Source organism: Homalodisca vitripennis, chromosome 5 (assembly GCF_021130785.1).
Source record: "Homalodisca vitripennis isolate AUS2020 chromosome 5, UT_GWSS_2.1, whole genome shotgun sequence".
NCBI lineage: Eukaryota > Metazoa > Arthropoda > Insecta > Hemiptera > Cicadellidae > Homalodisca > Homalodisca vitripennis.
In genome coordinates, this window is record NC_060211.1 from 34,436,087 (window position 1) to 34,458,116 (window position 22,030).

The following is a 22,030-nucleotide window of genomic DNA, read 5'->3' on the forward strand; positions in this document are numbered from 1 at the left end:
TTGAGACACATGGAAGAAAGAAAAGTTCCATTAATACATTAATTACCAAAAAAACTCTTTTATTCTATCTTAACTATAATGCAAGATAATATTTTTGAACATGCATAACCATTGAAAAAGTATTGCACAACTAACAATGCAATCATTTCATTGTTTTAATTTGTTTGTGATGACTAGTAACATTTTTATGGTATACAAATCTACTTATATACGTATAATAACAAGTAGTGGATAGGCAAAGAGTGGTCTCCTTCTCACTGACATCACTTCTCTTACGGAGACAGAAAATAAGAATTGATCTTTATAGTGACAATTAATTTTCACAGTAAGTCAAGTAAAGTCTGTTCTTTCTAATAATGTAATTTTCTTAGGTCCCCGGTAAGAAACTCTTCAAAAAAATAGTGGCCTCCAGATAATGTCACCAAAATTTTCATTTCTACTAATTCCAAAGCAGTACTCTTGGGAAGATGATATAAATGAAAAACTGTATTTAGGAATTTTGTTTTTTCCACCAAATGTGCATAGTCCACTAAAGTCCCCGATGGCAAGAGGTATTTTGGATTGATATTTTCCAGTGCCAAATCATCCAACAAGATTTGAGGGTGGTAAAGTACAAATCAGAAATACCCTGACTATCAGTGGTGCCAAATATGTATTTAACATTGACCCGTTACATAACATCCAACAAAATAGTAACCTATTTAAAATCAAACTCAAACCACGTGAGCGTCTTAATCGCTCTTCAAGTTGAATGAGATAAGCGAACAGTGTGTGGAGAATGAACATCACATCACTGTAAAATCAAAACAGAATATTTCATAGGCTATATTACTTTGTATTCTTTCATTTATTTTGTTGGTATTTATTTGGTTTAGAAAAATCATGTGTTTTGTAGAAAAATTTGTTCCCAACTCCTCCTCTAATGGGTATTAATGTAAAAAGGGAACGTTTAGGATAAGGAAACATGGAATAAGGAAGTTATGGTGGTTGGCTCATATTGCCCGGTTGACTCTTGGATTCGCTGGTTTGACCTCAGGTTGGTTTGGCAGTCAAGTAGTTAGATTAGATGAGTTTTCATTATTATACCTCAAATGACAAGACTTAAATTATAAACATAAACTCTCGGGTAGGGTCAGTGTTACTAGTAACTATTGTTGTGCTAACATTTCATTTTAGATTTTTTAGCTATTGTCCAGCTGCTTTCATCTTGTCGTAAATGTATAGCTTGAGGACAACCACTAAAATGATCTAAAAAAAATATTTAAATATTCCAGACTACAGTATATAAAGTGCCATTTTAGTAGGGAAATAAGTAAAAAGTACTGAAAAATAAAAGATAATAGCCTAAACTGTACCCAATGCCCATTTTTAACATCAATAAATATAGGAAATAGAGTTCTTGGTTCGCGATTCACATGATAGGATAAGGAGGGATATCAGGGTGACCAATTTGAAAAAGTTGCAAAAGTAAAAACTACACTTATTATGTAACTGCTGTATAGTTATAGTATATTGTTATTAGAGAGTAGAGTACGATAAGCAGACCATGTATTAATAATTGAAATTAACAAACAATATTGCTTAATTACGCCCATCAACATAATCAACCGATACTGATTAATTAATTTGGTAATTGTGAAAGTAACGGCAAGAGCAGCGAAATACGAGTTTTGTGTTATTAACTAATTGGAATCGTCCTACTGAACAAAACAATATATGGTTTGACGGGGTGGAAATGAGAAATAACAAAGTTGTAGAACATAAAAAATGGAACAACTGTTCGTGCGCAGAGCAATATTTCCATTTTGTACATCCGCGTCACCTGTCACGTGACCTTCGGTGCTGCCACAGCCCGCGCTGATGTTAACAAAAGAAAAACATCCCTTGAGATAGTACCTATCAGTAAAATATCAAATTCTAGAGGAGCTGATTAGAAATATAAAGTGAAATGTAATGCAAAGAAATTTATGTAAAGTGTAAAAAAAAAGGTAATAAATCATGAAAAACCTTAGTATTAATATAAAAATGACATCAATAGAGAACACTTACCATGAATGTGTTGGCATATAGAGCTGAGCGACAGCAACAAAAAAGTGGTGGAGCCTGGTATTTGGGTGGAGGTATTTGGCGTTGAAAAGGAATTCTGCCAGGTACCCGACAAAATGGTCATCCCGGACATCATAACGAGAGATGTTCGCCCTGACTTCTCACCAGTGTCTTTCAATGGTGTTTGTATGTGTACTGGTATCAGGGTCAACATATTAATAGAATGATTGATGGAGAAGTGCCTGAATCCCTCGTCACCGAGACAGTTGAAGGGCTTCCAACAGTCGCTAACAATTGTCATACCTGGCAGAACCCATACTTTAATAACTTCGAACAGGGTGTCCCTGTCATGTAATTCAACAGGGACAAGGAAGGAATCTCTGCTCTGCCTTTCGATTCTCCCAAAAACCCACTTTCCATAAATTCTTCTGCCGCGATTGTATTCTCTCCTTCCAAATTTGGCCTCATCAATTTCAACGACTGCTCCAAACGCCAAACTCCAACAAAATATAGCGTTGTCTCGGTGACTTCAAATGCAACAACGTGGTCACCAAACCAAAATACGAGGGCTGTTTTTTTTTCAAGTTCCGATAGGCCATAAATAATAAACACATTGAGATAAAAAGATGATTTTATTACCAAAAGATTCGTAATTTCTTACCTATTTTTCTACGTAGTCACCAAAAATGTTGAGGCACTTGTCGTAGCGAGAGACAAGCTTTCCTATACCCTCCTCGAAGAAGTCTGCCGCCAGTGAGCTCAGGTAGACCCTTACAGTTGCTTGAAGCTCTTCGTTGTCAGCGAAGCGTCGTCCACCTAACCACGCCTTCATTTCTCGAAAGAGGTGATATTCACTGGGCGCCAAGTCAGGACTATACGGCGGATGGTCGAAAACTTTCCATTTGAACTTTTGCAGAAGTTGTTTTGTGACATTGGCACTATGCGGTCGTGCATTATCGTGGATCAGGACCACGCCGGATGACAGCATTCCTCTCCGTTTGTTTTGTATTGCTCTCCGGAGGCGATGTAGAGTCTCACAGTATGATTCCTTTGTTATCGTTGTTCCCTGTTGCATGAACTCAACCAGAAGCACACCTTTTTGGTCCCAAAACACTGTAGCCATTGTTTTCCTATTGGTCAAAGTCTGCTTGAATTTTTTGGGCTTGCTAGGGGAGTGAGTGTGCATCCATTGCTTTGATTGTTTCTTGGTTTCTGGATTTTCATACAGGACCCAAGTTTCATCCCCAGTAACAATAGACTTTAAAAAACTGTCTTTCTCGTTGTCATATCGCGTCAGAAAAGTTAGGGCTGACGCCATTCGCTTCGTTTTGTGATCCTCACTCAACATTTTGGGTACCCAACGGGCACACAATTTTCGGTACCCTAGCTCGGTCGTCACAATCTTGTACAAGGAAGACCTTGAAATGGCTGGAAATTCGGTAGAAAGTTCATCAATTGTAAACCTCCGTTTCTCCCGGATCGCTTGGTCAACTCGTTCAACCAAACTTGCAGTAGCGACCGACTTGCGTCCTTGACCGCCTTCGTCATGGACGTCTGTTCGACCTTCAGCAAATAGCCTACACCATTTTCTTATCGCGCTATCACTCATACAGTGTTCACCATACACAACACTCATTCTGCGATGGATTTCAGCAGCACTACATCCTTCAGCTTGAAGGAAACGAATCACACTTCGCAACTCACAACTGGCGGGAGAATTGATCGTAGCGGCCATCTTTACTCGCCCGTAGCTCGGCTACGACTGATGGATTGGAGCCGGCAACGGCGTTGGTTGTAGTGGGGGAGCGGCGCAATTGCACAACACGCAGCCCCGCCTCCCGCCACTACGCTGGTTATTTGGAGAAACAAACGGAACTTGAAAAAAAAACAGCCCTCGTATGTCTCTATGTTTAACCACGTTCTTTCAAAAAAGGAACCTGCCCGGACCAATTAAAAAAAATTAAAATAAAATATTTAGCCTAAACCTTTTTTTTACTACTTTTGCAAAATTTTCTGTCGCAACAAAACAACAAAGTGTCCTGGTTTAAAAAAAGTTCACGACCGCACAATGAACAAATACACTCATTATTAAAAATTCTATGTTCTATTAAAAAGGACATAATTTTGTTTCAGTCAAAACGTAAACTCCTAACATGCCCAATAAAACACACCAACACACACAATTCACTACAATTCGTCGAACTATGGATGGTAGATCCGTGATACACTCGATCTGAACTACAGTACACAATATCTTGTGAAGCACTGACTACAGCCCCGGAGCGCTCAGATAATAGATACGCTATCAGTCCAGGCTGCAGATAACATGAAGTAAACAGATATCCAGACACAGCACACAAACAGAACATTAAAAGGTACTCTCTGATTAAACGGAGGCCACCTATTCAAAGCAAGCTGCGGCTGATGTGGTTAGGTGATTTAGGTTTACTAAACTAATCTAATCGTTAATGATTATTGTGTAACAACTGCCCACCCAAATTTGCTAAATCCCGTTTATTATCGGTGGCCTCAGTTTAATCAGAAAGTACTGTACCCATTAAAATATTAAAAACTTAACCGTAAATATACCCCCTAAAACCCTATTATTAGTCATTTGGACCACCTAAAACCATATATATTTTTGTTCAGGAGGAGTAGATGCATGAAAATGTTGTGAAATTATTGTATATTGGCGGATGCCGTTGAAATAATAAATAAATAAATAAAGTAGAATATATTGATAACGTCAAATTCGTGATTTGCCGGGTCGGTCTTTAACCCTTTAAGGAGTATGAACGTCATATGACTTCTTTTGATAGGCTAAAATGAGTAGTGTAATGGGTACTTTGGGATTATACCGACCACACCCAGACATGAATCGTTATTTCACATTTCGTTTCTACTGATTACTAGATTAGCGTAGAACAATATTTCGTCAATATAAAACAGGAATTGTCTTATCGCAAACACCTCCCCATCCTCAGACAGAGGTCAAAGTCGAGCGTCTAGTAGATAACGTGATTGCAGAGTCTCGCCGCCCGTTCAGCTGGTGCATCGCTTTGTTGTACTTCCGTGTTTTACCTCTACATTTCTCCAAACACAAAAATTCAACAAAAACAAACATTTACCAAACTAAACTTTTTATTAAAAAAACACTCAAAACTTGTTTTTATTCTTGATCACATTCCGCCACCCAAAATGCGAGTGCCTCCGGCCATCAGCGCGGGCTTCGACAGCACCTTCGGTGCTGCCCCGCGCTGATGTCGACGAAAGAAAAACATCCCTCGAGATAGTACCTATCAGTAAAATATCAAATTCTAGAGGGGCTAATCAGAAATATAAATTGAATTGTAATGGAAAGGCAATGATGTACCGTGCAAATCACGTGATGCCGCGCGGCCTGCCGTAATCAGGATTCTCGAGAAAGATAAGATAACAGCGACAACAATACCGATCACAATACCTGGAAATGCTTGTAAGTTTGTAATTTTGTAATTGAAGAGTTGTTTTTTCGTTCTATCATGTTTGTTTCTATAAATTTCTATTTTTGTGTTCTTCATACTGGTGTGGTCGGTATAATCCCAAAGTAGTGTAATGGATGAAATCCAAAAAATTACCAAAAGGAGTACAAAATTAAAATCTCTTAAAAAATGTTTATTTACATTTGAAAGCTTAAAAAAAAAGGACTACGTGTTCTATAAGTCAATATTACAGTACTTTTTCAAAATCAAATGTCTTATTTCCTCACTACAGCAGACTCGTTCAATATTGTATGCCATTTGCACAACAGTAACAAACTAGATGGTTGCTCAACAAATATAAGTCACTCTCACAAGTTATATGGCCACAGTACGCAGTATACAAGGAATGGCTAATATAATGTGGTGGCATATTCTGACAGCAAATCAATGGGTGCTCAACGCGACCTTGAGTCAGTAGCTTGTACCAGGTGGCTACTGCGATCTGGTGGTAAAATCAGATTACAAGTGAATCCGAGCACAAAAAATGGAAGTTAAGTATGTTGCCGATAGATGGAACCACTTTACAGACTAATCTACTAAAAGGCAATCAGTAATAGCAATGCATTTACGATAATACAAAAATACAGAGGCTAAATGTCATATGACGTCCATACTCCTTTGGGCCACTATAAGAGCATACGTCATACGACGTCCTTACTGATTATGTAGAGTTTACACGCACTCCTTAAAGGGTTAACCTCACAGATACCATTAATTTAAACAATAGCATCCTTAGTACCAACTGTAAATACATTTTAAGATTACAAACATAATATTTGGTTTTTAAAATGACTTCATCTAAATAAAAATGCTAATTAGTTACCTTTAGATATCTAAACGAAATAGCATTTAAGATTATTTGTGTCTGACAGACGTCACCTCGGTTGTAAGCAAGTGATAACATCTGGACTCTGACACTAAACTGTAATTGTTTCTAGTTTATTCCTGGCCACAGTACTTGTAAGAGTGGCCAGTGAAATTCCAAACTTAATATTGTGCTTTATTTATACTTATGTGTAATATGGAATAAATCATTACTTTCATTACTTTCATTATTGTGTTTTCTAGATTTCAAGATGTTTGTTCTGTTATTAAAAGGCTTCTTAAGTACATTTAAATGAGATTTGTCCTACAACCTCTCATAATTCTCTGTTTGATGTTTTAGGTTCTTTTATTAGTTATGAGATTGTGTCAATGTGTATATTAAATCAATTACTGGTACTTTGGGATTATACCGACCACACTAGTATGAAGAACACAAAAATAGAAATTTATAGAAACAAACATGATATTACTTTAGTTTAAAACATGACTTCTATTTTATACTTTAGATACTAAATAAGATTGATAGTTTTATTATACCATATGAACTATCAATGATTATACTAAGCGATATAAAAACCGAGTCCGCTCATCATACTCTAGCCTTATTAGAAGTAAACTAATGTAAACTTACCTAACCTAACTATCTAACAGTCAAATCTACCAGAAAACGAACCACCCTACCTGTCAGACCCAAATCAACTGCCATTAACTTCCTTATTTAACGTTTCCTTATTCCTAATGATCACTTTCTACACTAGTGGACACAACAGGAGTTTTAAATAGGTAATGTTTAGTGAAAAAAATTGGGTCTCACTAAAATATATAAATATCAAATTTGTAATTCCATTAAAACCTCAGTCAAAAATAGTTTAACCTCTAAAAGATGTGTTTTGTTATCACACACAATTATTATTTTCATTCCAATGTATTATTATTTTGGAGAGTATTATATTTTGAAATATGTTCACAGATATAACAATAATTCGGCTAACTTAACAATATTTCTTTCAACTGAGATAATCAATAGGCTTAATTTATATTTGAGTACAGTAATAAAATAAATGTAAACAAAATTCACCTCACTAACTTCTTATATTGGCCCAAGCTAATATAATTGAATCCATGTTATATTTGATTTCTGAATTTGAAAATAAGTTTCGGGTAGGGTACGATAAGCAGACCCGGTTTTTTATATCAAAGAATGTAGTCTTCGATACTTAAGACTAGACTATCAATTCGCATCTCAAATCCTAGACTATCAATCGGTATAAAAGTATCTATAGTCCACAATAACAATCATATGTTTTAAATTAAAATATGAATTTAATATTTACAGTGATCAAACAAGTTATTATAACAAAAATTAGGGAAACTGAAGACGACCACATTTGCTCCTCTTACAGTTACAGTTGTTTCTTTCCCACAAATTTCACATAATGGGGGTTTTAGGTACGAGTTAAATTACCCTAAGTTAGGCCTACGTTTATTATTTTAAAGTATTTACAGCTGTTGATATAGACTATTTAAGTTTATAATTCAAAATAATTAATCAGTATCGATTGATTATATGGATGGTTATGATTAAGTAATAAAATTGGCAAACAAATTTCGATATAAAAAACCGGGTCCGTTTATCGTACCCTACCCTAAGTTTCAATAATTGTGGGCTGATAGCCTAACTTAGCCTATTAGATATTCTATTTTGGTGGTATGATACATATATATTATATACATGGAACTCCAGCTGAATAAAGATAACTGATAATTATGTACTATCTGTATACTTTAAATATTTTATGGGAGACTATAGACTGCCTGGATTGTGACTTATTTATAAAGGCTAGTGTTTCATGGGCCTAGATTTTAGCCTAACATTTATGTATTAACCTATTTGTGTTCGTTTCTAGTCAAAGGGAATTTGTCCAGCTGTTAACTTAAACCTACAATGAATATGGAATAAATTGATATTGTACAGTAAAACAAGCTATAAAGTTTCAATATATGCAGAGAAAGCAAAACACTTCTCTCCACTTTGTTTACTCTACATTAGGTTATTTATAATCTTTATTTACCTTGTATTTGTAGTGCTGGAAGATTAACTTGTTTTAGTAGTATATAATTGTATTCATAACTTTCACTTCAATTATTGATCACTGACGTCTTCATTATTTAATAACAGATTATTAATAAAATTTTGAAATTGATCGAAGCAAGATTGATGCTATTATTTGCTGTTAGTGTTAAACTGATTTCTTTTCTTTTTATGGAACCAAACCACAGCCTGTTATATCAGATTAATTCGTTGTAAACTTTCACCACACAAAGACTAGTAATATACGTTGTAAATTATGTGAATTGAGAGTTCTAGAACTCTTTATTATATTTGATGTTCCTATCACACAGTATATATAGTACATTAAATTAAGTTATTGATATGTTATAGTGAATTAAATTATACTAAATCAACAATATTGAGTACAAAAACAACTATGATAGGATAATAACTGTAAGAATAACCTGCATGCACCTTTTCGGGGCAGTCTTTAATAAATACTGTAATAAAAGTAATTAATTTATGAATTCCCTCTTAGAGAAACCATTATTATTTATTTATGTATTTATTATACTTATATTGTGATTTGTATCGTTATGTCCACATTCGATTATATTCTTATTTCTGTTGTTTTGTTAAACTAAATTGTTTTTATTGTAACTTTTACTATATGTTACGCCAAACCACGTTTAGCGTAACAGCCTTCGCTGACGTCCAACACAAATGTTAGATCATTTCTTCAAAGATAGACAACACGATAATCAACGGACGGTATAGAATATGTACTTGCCATAAAAAACAAAAGAGATGCTGTATCAGCTTTGAGAGTGATAGGCTTCAACGGTCGCTCAACCAAATTCCTTGATTGGACATACAAGATCATAGAGCTCATTCTTGTCGACGTAGAAATGAATTTTCATCCAAAATTTAAATTCTAAGATTAAATCTTTCCCGACATATCTTTCTACATGAGACATTCACATGTTTGTTCGATAAAATTGGGTTTAATATCAATGCTTTACACATAAATCAGTTATGGTTGGCAGAATTTATTCATTGCGAATATTTTGTTCAGCTCCATCTCACCATCAACTTAGTGCAAGAAATGATAAATGAGAACTCCACTTCATCTAAATTACGGTTATACCTTATTTTGTACTTTAGATATCTCTCAGCAAGAAGTTCGTTTTGAGCTTCTTCATCGTTGACTTTTTGGATTTGATCATACGCACGTTAATTCCAGATTTCATAAATAAAGTCTGAAACAACGTCAGATTTCAGACGCTGCACCAAGCCGAATGTGAAATGGAGCTAAACACAACATCCGCATTAATACAGTGTTTAAATTATAACATTCTACAAACTTAGTCAACATAAAATGAGGTAAGTTGTAATGGAATAATTAGGCTACATGTGTTACTATATCGTGTTAAAATCTGAGTATCCCAGTTAAACCTTATGAGTATACTGTGTTTGTTTGCAAATTTATTTATTCTACTACTAGCGGGCCCGGCGCGCTTTGCTGCGCATTTCAATAATTTTTTTGCAAAAGTTGCCCGCGGCTTCGCACGCAATTTCCCGTTGAAAACAGTACACTATATTCACTTATTCTTTTTTCTATCACATTCTAAACATTGCTGAGATAATTGATAGTCGTTCCATCGTGAGCCTCTTGGGCGTATTATGAAGGTATGTACCATATTCCTGCCTCTATCTAGCTGTTACCCACGGCTTCGCACGCAAATCTTAAGAACCGAAGTCCTTATATTACTTAGTAAATTTTTTTTTTACTATAATAAATTTTAGATTAAATTAGTTATATCTCCGATGCCACGATTGAGCTTGCTTTGTTGTCTCGATCGAGAGAATATGTACACACGGAGTTTTGAGAACCATACTTCTGTCAAAAAAAAACAACTAAGGTTGATTTTATAACATTCTTTATATTTGTAGCCAACGTAAGATAGTAATTATGATATCTGCATTACTCTTCTGATCAAGCATGAGCATGGTTTATATTAAATAAATATTGCAGTTAAAGGTGAATTTTTACGTCAAATTTGAATTGTATTATCTGGATAGTAAAGTCTATGTTTAACAGTGATTGCAAAAACAGTTTAAACAAAATTTGTCGTTTCTCTTAAGCTTACTCTATGCTTTAAAACTATAAGTGTAATATATGTTTACAAAGAACAGCTGATTAAAAATTTGAAAAGACGTTAACATATGTTTGCTGCAATGCATTTCTTATGGGTATTTCTGTAACCAGTGGGGCGGAATCCTGAATCGGGAAAGGGATGGGCATAGCTTATAAACCTTCTCCGTGGAAAAATACATATACGTACAAATTTTCATCATGATCGGTCCAATAGTTCACGATTCCATAAAGGACAAACATACAAACATTCATTTTTATATATATAGATTATTTTGTTGCCATTATGATTGCCCATGAAACCAAAAGGTGTACCATAGTACCCTTTTGGAGAAGGAGCCACTATCATAGGATCTCGCCTCGGCTGGTCCAGATATTATTTTTCAAACATGAATCATAGTGCAAGAATTAAGTTTGCCCTCTTAAAACAATTTGTACAGACACGGGAGGTTCATCAGAGCTCTTATCTTGGCCCTCATTAATGTATTATATTTGTCAACGACATACAATAGCATTTATGTTCGCCGATGAGCAATCAATCTATACATTGACCAGTTTTTTTTCTGCAAGAAGGATGTAAAACTTTCTTCTCTGTTCGATGTTTTTCTATCTATTTGACCGCAGGACATATCAAGAATGAAATGAGTTGTAGGCTTGAAATTTTGTGCAACCTTAGTGAAGCCTGTTACACGACATGTGATGTTGTGTACTTCTACTTTGTAAGTAGTCGTGTACGTACAGTACATACAAATTTTAGAAATTTTGTTTGTAAGGCAAAAATTTTTTCCGTTATTAATAGGTCTTTTAAAGTACGAAATTTTCGATTCTATGTGAGAATCTGCCAGAAAAAGTAAAGGCCTAGATATTTATGATTTAAATGTACATATTATTAGTAGATTTATGTTAGCGATTGAGATGTCCAAACGAATATGTTCAATGACTGCGTTAACCCAATTTGCTCCTGATCACGAAAATTGTTCCCGTATATACGAAAGGTTCCAAATATGAATATGGAAACTGTATTTCTATATCTATTATTAATTCTTATGCTGCCGGAGGATTCATAACGTTCTCCCCATGATTAGGCAATTCAATTGATATAAATAAACAACAGTCTTTCATCTAGGCAATTTGGTATTAGTAAAAATATTTGATCTACGTAATCTGCTTGCTCTCTTATCTGTTATTTTTTTGAAGCTCGTGAAGTTGTCCAGCTATGATCTAGATGAATTATACAATATGTTATTGGAGTTTTTCTTGACTGTTAGATATCAAGTATGTACTTATGGTAGTCAGCACTTTGTGAAACAATGTGTACCTTAGGGAACTTTCTTAGGACCTTTTCTGATTTTTGTATGTTAACTATTTAAACGCTAATTTAACAAACAGCTGGTAGTTGTATATTTGGTGATGATATGGGAGTACTTTTTAATGGCAAGGATACATTAGTTACTACTCAAATTTTTAACTATAAGAAAAAGACTGTCAAGAGCGATATGCTACTAAACACCTGTATATAATTAATAAGAAGGTAAGGGAATTATATTTTGAACAGTCTTTGTACCCAAGGGAGTGTTTAATGATTAAATTTATTAGGTATCGCTATCCAGTGAAACTTAAAATGGACGTAATCCATTGCAAAGTAAAACGCTCAAATGAGTTTTTCATGGTGAGAGCTATGATAGGTGGTGTCACATAGGTCATTCTAGTGGATATAAATAATATCCTTATTTTAAATATTTTATTTTTTTAGTGTGCTTTTTGTGGGGTAACTTAAGAGGTACTAATAAGATCTTGTTTAATACTTCAGAAGAGGGCAATAAGAATGGTGTACCTCCGCCGACTCGCGTAGCCCCCTTTTATACAGTAGTATTCTAAGTGTACGTTCCATTTTTAAACTGTATTTGTATGTTAAGAAGAATATTAAAAGCTGAGCAATGTCCAGTGCACATGACTAATAAACAAGATCTAGTGGTAACATTGTAACTGAAAATTAAAATTTTTCTACTACTCAGTCCACCAGTACACTTTACGTTTGAGACACAGTTTAAGGAAATTACCCAATTCGGTTTTAAAATTAAAAAAAAATTATGGTTGCCTGTAAAGTCGGTTTTACGGGCGAAGATTTTACGTGACAACGTCTTTTTCTCGGTAGAATATTTATTGATATGAATATTATTAAATTGCACAATAGGAACAAGGAATTGAATGAAAATAAGAATTGCACAAATTTTAACTATAGAAATATATTTTGTTTACTAAAACATTGTACATAATTTGAAATTAATTAAAATTTGTTATTGTGAATGGTAAAGTTGAATAAAACATTTACTAAAATTGGAATTTGAAATTCTTGCTAAACACAGTTAAATTCTAACTCCGCGCGTGGTGATTGTTCGGTTTAGTTCGTTTGTTTGGTCGCACTGTTATGACAGGTTAGAGGTTATAATTTGTTATTTTAAATGTTTGACTAGCAATACGCGCTGTTTCTTCTCAATCGACTGAATTACGATTGATTGCAGAGTGATTTAAACTAATAATTTACTTAACACTATCAACATTTGTCAATAGTATGACATAACCTATAAACTCAGTTTCTCAACTTTTGTGTCAATCTAACAATTAATCAATCAATCATAGTTTACGGTAATGAAATATCAGTGTACAATTATTTACCTTTATTGTTGTAGTTGTTGTAAATGACGAATCTAAGCACTCCACATTTTCACGAATAAACATAGTTATCTGCTTTATCCCGTGCGGCGGACCCACAGTTATCTGCTTTATCCCGTGCGGATCCCGTGCGGCGGACTCACTGGACGGGCATCGTAACGTTACCGGGCGTTACACTTTTTCATGAGTGACTTCGAGCCGCAAACTAATTTAAGACGTTGTCACGTCAATAATTATATAAAAGTGCTTGCACAAAACTATTTCACCTTCGTATGTGATACAGTTGGATGGAATACCCGAGTGATCAAAGCTCCAGCTCTATTGGCCACATGTTTATATCTAACCTTATATAATTGTTTTCATATAGTTGTCTTGAAAAGCTCTTGTAAAAAATACTTATCATACATTTCAAACGATTGAGTAAACTTGCAATAAAACGGTTTTTACTAAATATATTTTTAATTACTGATTTTTGAAGTACTTGTAATAAAACCTCTTGTTACGTGAAACAACAAAATAGAGTGAAGTTGAGTTTAACTCCAGTTCATCTTCCTCTTAGACAGCGCCTGGGATTTGACGCTGCCACAGTTTTGACTTCTAGAACGGGAGCTATCTTCGTTTCAAGAGATCCGAAAAAAAGTCGGCGACGAAGAAGCTAACAATGAGCTCTTATTTACGAACATAATTTTAATGTACTTTTTGGCAGATACACAGGATTTCTATAAAGATTGTTAGATGATACCATACATTTCTTTATTAAATAGTACATTTTGGGTAATCGAGTGGATTATAGTGAAATTACGAAGAATATGTTTGATAGCTTGTCACATTATCGAGTAACTGGGATTAAAATTATGAATGAATAATTATTAGGACATTATTTTAAACGCATTTAAGCTATGTTTTACTTTTCTTAAGCATTCACGACTGATAGCAACGTTGACCCTCAGCTTGTTTGTTGAAAAATTAAATTCTTACAACATAAGCAAAAACGTATTGGATTTAGCTTCATAATGTTTATACCCGTATGTCATATTGCAAGTAACATAGCATAAACTGTCGCATTAAATTCAGTATATTGATTTATTAAAACGACAACTATTACAATAGTGATAAAAACCCTAGAGCTGCATAATAGTTTATGGTTAAGCTTCATTGTAGATGTTTTCCAATCTTCATGCTTAGTTATCAGTTTTTGACTTGAAATCTTGGCCTTAATTTTAGGAGCAATAAATTTAATTACACATGCAAACGCCTCAATCAAGCTCTGGAGTAACTTTTCGGTATGCCAGAAAGAGAATATGTTACCATGGGTGGATTGATTTTTCAGGTTCAAATATATTATAATCACTAATATATTGGAACATACGGTTGCTGTTTGATTATGTTTCTCCTTGTTAGGGTTTATAGTTACGATCGACTTTTAAAATATTGGTAAGTTTAATTTGTAAAGTCTTGCACAGTAAGTTTCACGTTCAGGCGCGTATGAATAAACAAAATCTACAGAAGTTCGATTGGCTTTTATCTATTGAACCTAATTCATTTTTGTAGACACGATAATATGTTCAGATACAAATGCATTGCAATTGTCAATAGTCCTTTTCTCTACTGTATACGCTGTACTACCAGTTACCTTAAATTGTCCTGTATGAACTGAATAAATTTCGTACCTTTGAGCAATGGACATATAGTGACGAACCAAGAAAGCTAAACAAATTATTTTTGTTTCAATTAAACGTTGGAATTTCAAAAAGGGTTGTATATTATAAATATATAACACATTATTGTTGATAATTGGAAGAGATTTATCCTGCAGTAATATATTTATCCAGGACCTTAATCAATAAAGGATACAAAGTTATTACCAAAATGTTTTCAAGTACGTAAAGTAATTCTTAGAAGAGTTGTTACCCAGGACTTAGGATCTGATGGATTGATTTGGTTTGCTAAGTACAATAAGTTGAATAAAATCCTCATTTCACTTAGTCATAAGATGACCTTTGTGCTTGCTTCTGGAATGATGGGATATTCAGGATAGATAAGGTTGATGTTAGGATCAGCCTTCTGTTGGGGACATGGGAAGGAATAGTGGGTCTTATATTGTATTTCACGCGTCAACTTACCTTAGAAGTGCTAGCGAATATCTCGCGACTTATGTTCTGGTTCCAGATGACCTCTGTTTTGAAAGCAAATTATAAACCATCAAATAGCAGCAATGTAATGAGGAGATGGGGGTTTATTGATTTTAACAAATTACCAAAAAGATAATTTACTGTAAATAACAACCTCCATTTTGATGGTCAGTTAGTGTTCGTCCTTATATATTTCAACGTGATATTCTAATGCAGAAAGAGTGTTTTCGTTCAATATATGTCACTTGCCCAAAAAAACTTTGACACATGTAGTAGTTAGCCCTACTAATACTTGGTGATTAATGTTGTTATTGTCAAGAAGAAGGATCAGATAGAGTGTAAATATGTAAGTTGTTTTTAATGTTCGTTACTTACCACAAGGATGCTAGTGAACATTTCATGAGCCCATCAATCAATGTTTATAGTGAAGTCATGATTTACATGTATAGCAAAAGTCAATTCGAGTTCAGAGTTGAAATTTCATATATTCTTACCACATCAGGATCACACTCAAACATTAATTATTCAACATTCGTGCATCCTTCATCCATTCGCCTATTTTCCACCTACAGCACCAAAATCAATCTCATGATTAGGGGATCTCCCAGTCAAATGACAAAAACTCGGTAACATTATAAACTGCTTGTGACGCTAAAAAGCGTTTCAAACGGGTTTTTAGCACATTGGATGTCGCGGCAATCTTTATAAAATTGGGCAGCTTGTTTATAGAATGAGCACCTGCTTATGAGGACAGATGTTCATAAACCACCGTTCTGTGTTTACCAGTTCGATCCTACTCGTAATACTTAGATCACGTGCAAAATCCCCAGTGGTCTCGCGATCAGACTTTGTGTGTTCCAGTAAGCTTTGATTACTTAATTGAATTTAGAATCAGATTATAAACCAATTCAAGATTTAATAAAAGACATTTAATTTACCCCCATCACCTAAGAAAAATACCGATTGTGTAAATCCTCTTGCCGATCTTCCTGACCCTAATTTACCCTAAAGAAAATACATTTATAAATATATGAATAAATCACTACTTCAAGAAAACAACTTTACTTTTATTTACATCTAGATACTTGGATAGTTAAGAAGATAATCGATTCTATAAGCACCTGTTTCGTTTTCAGTCACTTATGATGAATAAAAAGCTAAACATGAATGCAACATGTTCATTTATTAATAACGAGATCACGCAATATTAAACATGGCGTTAGGTTTATTTGAACCCGTGATAAATCAATTCACGAGGTGTATTTACATTTGAAATGTTTGAGATTGGAATATAAGACCCTGTGTTTTCGGGGCACCTGTATTTCACAGAGTTGAAATTATTTTTAATAAATAATTGTTTGGGATCGTTTAAGTGGGGAATACGTTTGAACTATATCTCTGTTTTCAGCCGTTTGACCGCTAGATATATGAGACCGGTTGTCTAAAACATTGTATGTGTATATATGCATCACAAACTATGCTATTACCGCAAGGTATATTCAAAGTCAATGGTTGGTGTATCCGTATTCAATATTAAATTTATATATAATTAATTTACATAGATTTGTCAATTTAAAACAACAAACAAAACAACAGTTAGAAGATACTCTTAAAAAACTGTAATAAGTGATTGTAAACTTGAAATTGGCGCCAATTTACGGTAACTTGGTATTCTCTGCCCTGGCTTCTCAATTTTTTTGTAGATTCTCTATTCAGAACGAATTGTCATTCGTTGTAAAGTTTGAGCTCAAAGTTGGTTATTTGAATTCAACGGTTTGTTTAATCCCACGAATTCCTGTTAAATCTTTCAAATAATAATAGTTGTGCGGTATGTGGACTTCATCTGCTTGTACTTATACGAAAATGTCATCAATGTGTTGTATCATTATATACTAGTGGTGTGCATTACTTAAAATCCTGGTTAGTGGTTAGTATTTAACAGAGAAGTGACTTGTAGTCTAGCACGTTACACATTTGTTTTGTTTTATTTTGTAACTTAAAATATCAATTTACTATTTATTTAAGCTTTTGAACAATGAGTAAAACAGATATGATTGAAAGTGACAGTAAGTGGGTGGAAGAAGATTTAATCAAGCTCTCATTCAAAGAATTAAAGAAATTGGCTAAAGAAAATAGTATCAAGGCTAATTCTAACTCTAGAAAGGTAAGTTTACTGTAGTATATAAGATATAAAAAATTAGTAAGCTTATATCTTAACCCATGGGCTTGTAGAATAAGTTATTTTAAGCCCATCTCTTTTTTTAAGCTCAAATAAACCTAAGCTAGGGTGTTTAAAAACTTCATTAATTAGGCTAGATCGTCTGCAGTATAATAAGAGGCCACCACTACAATATGAATCATATTTATGATTATCTAAACTAAAAAATATTGACACGAGTTACGTTGTATAAAAGCTATCTATGTTGTATCTATAAAATGTAACAAACAAAACAGTTTAACATTTTGTTACTTTTTACTGTTTTTAAGGATATGCTATGATCTATTGTTATATTTAACCCTAGGCCTACGATCACATACTATATTTACCTCTAGACTTGTTTGGGCTGTGTGTAATAAATAAGCTTTCAACACTCAAGTTATCAATAATATCGAATCATCAATTAGAACAATTTAAATGCTATCAGACATGTTAACCCTGTTAAGTATTTGTACATGCTCAGACTTAGTTTAAAGAAAGTTGTATTATTTTCTTTAATCTAAAATGAATATATTTCTTTGACATAAAAAACTCTAGCTTCACTATAATGCACTCTTATAAGTCTACAACGTAATTTAGTTCGACATTATTGTTCCGAATTCATTCAAACAAAGTGTATTGAGTTATTACGTTACTGTAACATGTTACTGTGGTAGCATATACAAAAATTTAACAAACTCACTACAATTTAACATAGATAAACTAATAACATTATAAACAAGTAATTCAATTTTTGTTGTACAACACAATGATTGGGTACATATGATTTAACTTTGTTTGAATGAATGCGGAACAATAATGTTGATTTAAATTATGTTGGACTTTTAAAATTGTATTATTTGAAGCTATATTTTTATATCTCAATGAAATATACGCGTTTAAGATTATAGAAAATAATACAATTATGTTTATACTAATTTTGAGCAGCATAGTAGGTAATTACAATTACTTAACAGGGTAAACATGTCTGATAACATTTAAATTGTTCAGATCGTGATTTGATGTACTCGATCATTCGAGTGTTGGACGTTTATCATACTGCAGCCCTTGTTTGTATCACAAGATCATCTTTTCATATTAGGCCTCCTAGTTTTACTATTTTGGTAATATTTACTAATTAAGGCAATATTTATTTTTACAAATGTTTATATATGTAATACCTACAATAAAACATTGCAATACTTATTAATAAAAGAATTATAAAATAAAAATCAATGCCTAGAACCGTATTTTACTTTTTCATTCAATTTTCTATAGTATTTAATTCATAATTAATCTGCACTTAACATAAATTGACTTGCTGAAATAAAACATGAGTTTACTGCTAGTTAACCTGTTTCTGATCTTCAATATAATTTTAACGTTTGTTAAGCTTAAGGCTATTACAATTTTGTATTATAAAACTGATTTTATAATTCCATAGAGTAATGTTATTTGTAACATGCCACAAAATGCAATAAGTATAAAGAATATAATACACTGTTATGTTATATACCGTATCACATGGTAACAAGCTACTTACTTTAAAAATTGATAATTTGTAAAAAGTCATACGTAAGTTTAGAGACAACAAAAGGCTGCTAAATATGTATTTAGTTGTTTAATGTTCAACTGATGAAATTTAAATCTGTTCATATTGGCTGATGGATTTAGGTTTACCAGATCCAGTTTTACATTTAAAAAGTTTTATTGCATGCTACTTTTATCCGCTGTACCATTAAATCATATTTCATAGGAAAAATATGTTTTGAATTTTTGAATATATACATACGTAAGTGTTAATGATTTAGGTATAAAAGTCAAGTTTAATAGAAGTACACAGACTTTGATTGAGAAAACCCAAAAATAAGATCAATTTATAATGTAGTGATAGCGGCGGAATCCTGTTCAGATGCAGCCTAATTGTATTAGATGATGAGTCAGAAATAACTACATGTCTCGTTCATTGCTTAATGATTGTAACAAGGATTTACAATCAAAACAAGGATTACAATAATAGATTTTCACTTATAGACAGTTGCTCTGTGCCAAATATAAATTAAGTGTTTTCTTTTAAAACCCTTTGAGTGCAGAAAAAATCTTATTTTGAGGCTACAAAAAGTGCATAAAGTGACCGCTTCTCCAATTTTTATGTGTTGGATTTCATAAATATAATCATATATATAGAGTATTAGGTTACTTAAGGTATCTAATCGAATAGTAGTATTGGTTCCAAACTATCTATAAATAAGAGTTACATATCGATATTTAGGTCCCCGATAAGAACTCTTCCAAAAATAGTGGCCTTCGGATATTATCAAACTACCGGTTTAAAAAAGTAAACTATAGTCTTTTAATGAATAATAAATATTTTTTTTTTTTTTTTCTTTCAGGCTGATCTTGTGAAAGCTTTATTAAACTCCAGCACAGTCAATATTTCACTCATTGATAAAAGTGACATAATGGAAACGGATACAAGGGTAAGGATGACAAGATCAAGAGCTAGTATGTTCCAACCTCTGAGTGCCATGCAGGATGAATTATCCACTTCAAATAAAATATCAGACACTACAGATGAAAAAGAACAATTTGATAAAGAGATGGAATCGAGTAATAAAATTAAAAGAAAGAACAAAAGTAAAATTAAATCAGAAATTAAAATAGATATTCAAACTAAAGAACTTGTAAGTTCCAATCCAACTGAGATTTTCAACATTGTAAGTAGTATTCAAAAAAAGAGTAGTCGGCCTTTAACTGAAATCACAAATAATGATGTTCTGTCCAAAAAAGAATCCGAGCAAATAAATTGTACTGATAACAAAAATCTGAGCAAACCCAAAAGAAGAAAAGGAAAAGCTCTTATAAAAAGTTTGTCCACTGAAACCTTAAATGTTGAAAGTAAAACAGAGTGTGAAACACAATGCTTTAAGAACGAATCAGATGAGATAAAAAAAGAAGAAATTAATTCTTCTATTACTATGACTTTTGATGACAGAAAAACTGTAAAGAAAAGTAAAGGCAAGGGCAAGAAAGCCAAAATAGCAGACGAAAGTGTAACAAAGGAAGTGGAAAGTTCTGTTGAAGAACCAAGTACAAATAATCAATCTGAAAATGTAGATGCTGAAAACAAAACATCATTGGAAATTCCATATTGCGAGGATAATGAGAAAGAACTTAATAATGTCCCCATCACAATTGCTGATAATAAAAAGCCTCGAAAGAAGACAGGAGGTCGAGGTAAGAAAGCTAAAGAGCAAGAAAGGAACCTTGAATCAGAAGAAATCTGTTCGAATGTCACCACAGAGTTGAGTATTGATTGTCGAACTGAAGAACGTTTGACCCATGATAATTCACCTGTTGAAGATAAAAGAAGGAAACGAAACCGTAACAAAAGTAATGAGATGGAAAACTCTGCACAGAACACTAATTCTAGTGTGCTACCTAAAGATGGACAGTGTGAGCCCAAAAAACAGAGATTACGAAAAACAAGTAAAGAGAATTATGACAGGAGTGTTAAAAAAGAAGAACCAGTTTTAGCAGAGTCTTTGATGGTGCCGGAATCAAAAGATAAGTCTTTAACTAGTGAAACACAAAGCAACTCTATTATGTCAGACGTAACTGAAATTCCATCTACTTCTAATTCAAGAAGAAATATTAAGAATGCAGAATGTAAAAGCAATAACTCTAAACTGAGAGTAGATTCGTCCCAAAATACAAACTTGACAGAAACCATGGACGCTAACAAATCTTCCACAGGTTAGTTTGTCATTCTTTATAATTAGTTATAAATGTGCATTCTAACATGTATCGTATAAATCGTACAAGTCAAAATAACTAAGAAGTGTTGTACAAAGTATAGTTCCATCTTGCTTAGAAGAAAGGATGTCTGTCTTTCTTTACAGGAAAAATTATATTTTTAATCCAATAAAGGTATGAAATTTTATAATTTTGGAATGGATAACTTTTCAAGCTCTAAACTTGCTGATATTTATTTATTTTGTGTATAGACTTGTCAATGGTAATACTAGAGTGACTGGTAGGTTGTTTGCAGATAGATCTCTTCCCATGTAGAAGGCAAACAGTCTATTATGTATTTGCATCAGTTATAATTGCCTTGGTGAAAGTGATCAGTTTGCAAGGAACTTGAGTGTTTCATGTCGGCCTAGAAAATCCTTATTGCATATTATTTTGCAGAATTGGTTCTTGCATTTTTTATATGTGTTATAACCTAGTACTACTTATTAAATATATAATTAGTTGGGTTATACAATTTAATTTTATATTTTCTTACCTTTAAGTGAATTGATTTACTACATAAAATCACAAATGAGCTTATAATTTTACTGTTCAATGTAATAATTGGATTATTAATCAGAATCAGAAACTCTATTACAACATTTCTTAGAGAAAAGTATAGTATCAGTTTAC

At 33.2% G+C, this 22,030-nt stretch overlaps 2 protein-coding genes across 2 annotated transcripts in view; one reads left to right on the plus strand and one right to left on the minus strand.

The window, feature by feature from the left end:
- Positions 1 to 8,658, minus strand: part of LOC124361977 (fizzy-related protein homolog) — a 52,471-nt gene extending 43,813 nt beyond the window's left edge. Inside the window, exon 1 of the mRNA XM_046816085.1 lies at positions 8,465 to 8,658. The gene's annotated coding sequence lies outside the window, so the exon portion shown is untranslated. The remainder of the gene's footprint in view (positions 1 to 8,464) is intronic.
- Positions 8,659 to 17,151: 8,493 nt separating this feature from the next.
- LOC124361978 (muscle M-line assembly protein unc-89-like) overlaps positions 17,152 to 22,030 on the plus strand; it is a 37,909-nt gene continuing 33,030 nt past the window's right edge. The window contains exons 1-2 of the mRNA XM_046816089.1: positions 17,152 to 17,569; positions 19,996 to 21,358. Of these exons, the coding sequence (XP_046672045.1) occupies positions 17,441 to 17,569; positions 19,996 to 21,358 (1,492 nt within the window). The 5' untranslated portion in view covers positions 17,152 to 17,440. The remainder of the gene's footprint in view (positions 17,570 to 19,995; positions 21,359 to 22,030) is intronic.